This window comes from Salvelinus sp. IW2-2015, unplaced genomic scaffold (assembly GCF_002910315.2).
Source record: "Salvelinus sp. IW2-2015 unplaced genomic scaffold, ASM291031v2 Un_scaffold1978, whole genome shotgun sequence".
Classification (NCBI taxonomy): Eukaryota; Metazoa; Chordata; class Actinopteri; order Salmoniformes; family Salmonidae; genus Salvelinus; species Salvelinus sp. IW2-2015.
In genome coordinates, this window is record NW_019943329.1 from 273,670 (window position 1) to 278,446 (window position 4,777).

At 44.9% G+C, this 4,777-nt stretch overlaps 1 protein-coding gene across 1 annotated transcript in view; it reads left to right on the forward strand.

The window, feature by feature from the left end:
* The first annotated feature begins 304 nt into the window (after positions 1 to 304).
* LOC112072604 (cerebral cavernous malformations protein 2 homolog) overlaps positions 305 to 4,777 on the forward strand; it is a 34,681-nt gene continuing 30,208 nt past the window's right edge. Inside the window, 1 exon segment of the mRNA XM_024139995.2 lies at positions 305 to 671. Coding sequence (XP_023995763.1) covers positions 642 to 671 — 30 coding nt within the window. The 5' untranslated portion in view covers positions 305 to 641.

A 4,777-nucleotide genomic window follows, 5' to 3' on the forward strand; every position in this document is an offset into this window, starting at 1 on the left:
GTGGAAAGGTAGGTCTAACTTTTGAAAGTACCATGCTCAGATTCCTTAAAATATCTTAGATTTAATTATTTGCAAACAGGGACAGTTTCGTTGCAAACAAGACACAGTGATTTGGCATTGGATATACATGATAAAATGAATGAATCCCGTGCTCACAGTCTATGGGCCTCATCAGTAGTATTTTTCTATTTTCTATTTTCTATTTCTTGGTTTAACTTTTTGTATCACAAAATGTAAGGTGATTGATCACACACTACCGCACAGTAGGTGGCAGCATGCACAAACAAAATGTGCTGAACACCATGACAGCAAAGAAGAACACTCAAAATGGCGACACGATAGAAAAGTTGATGRTGTTTTCTATTCCCCTTATCTTTTCCATGTAGTTGTTTTAATAATACCAAGTCACTGCCATCTGACATAAGGAAATACGTGTTTTTGACAACGCGAGAATTGAATGTTATCGAAGTTACAAACTGTTATTATTCCACACATTTTACGAGCACCGAAGGCCCACTAGCTATGCTAGCTTTTACTTTGGGTGGAAATGTCAAAGATTGTCAGTGTGGCTCTAGATGCCTAATATAGTTGTTGAAGAAATCATCTGTTGAAGTGAGCATGAAGATGATCTACACATAGAAATGGAAGAGGATGTGAAGAAAGTWAAAAAGGTAAGTGACTTAACTTTATTAGCTAGCTAGTTCGTTAAGTGTGTTAGAAACAGGCTWTCTTGGTTTCAGGGCGTCGTTGTTTCGTGACTGTCATCATTGTACTTTCGTAACTGACCAAAACATYTAACGTTATGTTGCTACAATTCTGGTGAATATTTCTCTTCTTGCGCCTTGAGTCATTTCTCCAAAATACTAAATAAACCCACCTTCGCGCTGTTTATATACCGCCAGGGRGGTAACGTTGTCTTTCAGCTAACTAACTAAGATCTCACACTGGCCACAAAGTTAGGAACATCTCAAGAATGTTGGTAACTTMCGTTTGAAAACATCATTCATGCTCAACCAACCTGGACTCGGGGGTAGACGTAAAATAGTCAATATTACATTTGTCTTCCTCCATTTTCTATGATTTGTTACATTTCGTATGGTATTAATTTGTGGATGTTCCTCATCTATTTCATATATGTTACGAATTACAGTTTGTATGATATGTTGTGAATTCCAATTGGTTGTGGCCTCAACTGCACGAATGGCGCAGCYGTCTAAGYCACTGCATCTCAGCGCTTGAGGCGTCACTACAGACACCCTGGTTCGAATCCAGGCTGTATCACAACTGGCCGTGATTGGGAGTCCCATAGGGCGGCGCTAAATCGTCCCAGCGTCGTCCTGGTTTGGCCCGGTGTAGGCCGTCATTGTAAATAAGAATTAGTTCTTAACTGAGTTGCCTAGTTAAATAAAGATTAAATAAAAATATATAATAATAATAAACACATTAATATTATCCGGGTATGGCACAAGGTTGTTATGAAGGTATGACAATCTGGATATTGCCCAAGCATACTGTGATAAAAGCCTTTGACTCTGGGCGTGTGTTTCCTGTGATCGCAGTCAGAATTTTTATGGGTCAAGGGATGTGTTCTTGGTGTCAGCTGTCATTGAGCAGGTCACTCACAGATTTTCTTCTCTTTCTCTCTCTCATCTGAAAGGAAGGGGTGTTTTTAGTGTCAGCTGTCGTAGAGAAGGATTGGCAGTAGGGGTGTGTTTACAGTGTCAGCTGTGGAGGAGAAGGATTGGCAGTAGGGGTGTGCAATGTAGCCTAAGTCTTTTGACCCCCCCCCCCCACTTTGGTTCTGAAATCTCATCACCCACTAGTTAACTTGTAATTTTGGCAGATTAAGTGTTTGAGCTAGTAATGTATCAATATTTGTTTACAAATTACCTTTGACATAGCTTTGGATTTCACCCCCCCCCCCATATCTCAAAATCAAATTGTTTTGACTATTTTGTAAGTTGTATGGAGCGGTCTTCTCTCTTCAGCCATACAGTGTACCACGTAAAAGGGATTACTGTTCTCGTTATACAGGGTAAAGGTGATAATTGAATATCTTTAAAAATGATCATATACTCGTAGTGTTGAAAGGGGAACTTCGGCCACTTTTTCCAACATTGTATTGATCTTCCGGCACAATACCAGGTGTATTGATATTCCGGCACAACACCAGGTGCCAACAACATACTGTATGTGAAAACAGTGCATTTATACCTTTTGAAGAAGAAAAATATATAAAGTGTAAAAGTTCTGCTTTTTTTTAATTAAAAAAAAATATGCAAAACTGGGGAGCAAGAAAATACCCTCCCTTGAACTAGAGACTCTGTAGGTTTTGAAAAACACAGTTTTGATCTTTAAATCCTACGCTGTGATATTTTAGTATTTTGTTTTTAGGACATAGTCTGTTTTACGTGCGAAGCTGGGCACGGTGCCCAGTTTGACTAAGCTACTGCAAAATGACTTGAAGATCAATGGCTGTCAACACTGTTCCATGCAGTTCAACTCTGAATGAGAGTGTCAGTTGTCACAATTTTTTTGGGGGGGGTAGTTTCAGAAGGTAGAAAGAATGKAAAAATGAGCAACAACAAAAATAGTAAATCGGCAATCCGTAATATTTTTTTTTTTAATCGATTTTCTGACCGATGAATGCTACGTTTTGATTGGTTTTGGGGGTCTGTGGACCAATGAACTCCTCATATCTTAAACATTTGAATCGGGACTGATGCGAATCAGTCAATCATTCCATCTGTGGTCTGCAGTGTCACTCACAGTAGTCCCTCGGCAGAGTTTCTTCCTCTGAATCTTTCTCTCTGTCACACACTGACTGTAACTGTTAATCTGCAAAACACGTTGGACTAAGGAAGCCGCTGAGAGGAGAGGCGAGGAGTCTTATTATTTCTATTTAATCAGTTGGATGATCCTCACGTGGAACAACGAAAGTGTATTCATTTCTCTTGAAGGAGTGGTGCACATGTTTTCCCCTCTGGTTCAGGCTGCTGGAGGGTGAAGGGAGGAGGGCTTACATAAACCAGACAGGAAGTTACACTGCTTTCTCAAGTGTGCCCACACTACACTCCAACCCTGGGGACTGGAACTCCAACCCTGGGAACTTGCCWACCATCTTTTTATCCAGTCTTGTTTCCTCGTTAGAAAAACTATAGCTGTATCCGTAACCCTCTCGTCCTTTTGTGTATTGAGATTAGCATGGTGGGAAAAGGTTTAAGGCCTACTTTTTTGGAGCCTAGGAAGGCATTGTTAGGTGGTGGTGATCTTGAGTCCACACGAGGGTTATTTCCTGTCATGTCCTTTTGATCCTGCCGAACACAGAGTGTTCTCTATATATTTAGTTTATGCCAGGCGTGAAAGTCAGTGGTCATCACCAGACCTCACCGACTCTGGTCCTGGGGAAACTTCTAGATGGCCTGCAGATCTTGATTAGGCCTAGTTATGAGCAGTTGGTTAGCTGAATAAAGTTTTTTCTTTTTTCTTTTTTTTTCTTTGCGGGGCAGGAACAAAAGTCTGTATACCCTGTCATGGTCACAAACCACTGTCCTTTTGGGGGTGCCTGTGAAGAAACCGACAATCCACTAGACACAAACAGTACTGTCTGATGCTGTCCACTAGATGGTGCTGTTGTATTCTACAGATTCAGACGACCGGTCTGGTAAACTGTGAGCTGCATGTTAATCAGAAGAGAGATCAGCTATCAGTCAGGCACGCGCCAGGCTATCATCAGGCCCGCCCAGGCTATCAGTCAGCACCGCCCAGGCTATCAGTCAGACGCCGCCCAGGCCTATCAGTCAGGCACCGCCCAGGCTATCATCAGCACCGCCAGGCTATCAGTCAGACACCGCCCAGGCTATCAGTCAGACACCGCCCAGGCTATCAGTCAGACACCGCCCAGGCTATCAGTCAGACACCGCCCAGGCTATCAGTCAGACACCGCCCCGGCTATCAGTCAGACACCGCCCAGCGCTATCAGTCAGACACGCCCAGGCTATCAGTCAGCACCGCCCAGGCTATCAGTCAGACACCGCCAGGCTATCAGTCAGACACCGCCCAGGCTATCAGTCAGACCGCCCAGGCTATCAGTCAGACACCGCCAGGCTATCAGTCAGACACCGCCCAGGCTATAGTCGACACGCCCGGCTATCAGTCAGACACCGCCCAGGCTATCAGTCAGACACCCCCAGGCTATCAGTCAGACACCGCCCAGGCCTATCAGTCAGACACCGCCCAGGCTATCAGTCAGACACCGCCCAGGCTATCAGTCAGACACCGCCCAGGCTATCAGTCCAGACACCGCCGGACTATCAGTCAGACACCGCCCAGGCTATCAGTCAGACACCGCCCAGGGCTATCAGTCAGACACCGCGCCAGGCATAGTCAGACACGCCCAGGCTATCAGTCAGACACCGCCACGGCTATCAGTCAGACACCGCCCAGGCTACAGTCAGACACCGCCCAGGCTATCAGTCAGACAACCGCCCAGGCTATCAGTAGACCACCCGGCACCAGCGCTATCAGTCAGACACACCGTCACCAGGGACCAGGCTATCAGTCAGACACCGCCCAGGGACCAGGTTATCAGTCAGACACCGCCCAGCGCTATCAGTCAGACACCGCCAGCGGACCAGGCTATCAGTCAGACACCGCACAGTTTTTCTATAGTTTTTTTACTAGGTAAGTTGACTGAACACGTTCTAATTTACAGCAACGACCTGGGGAATAGTTAAGGGGAGAGGAGTGGGGGATGATTAGCCACAATTGGAAACGT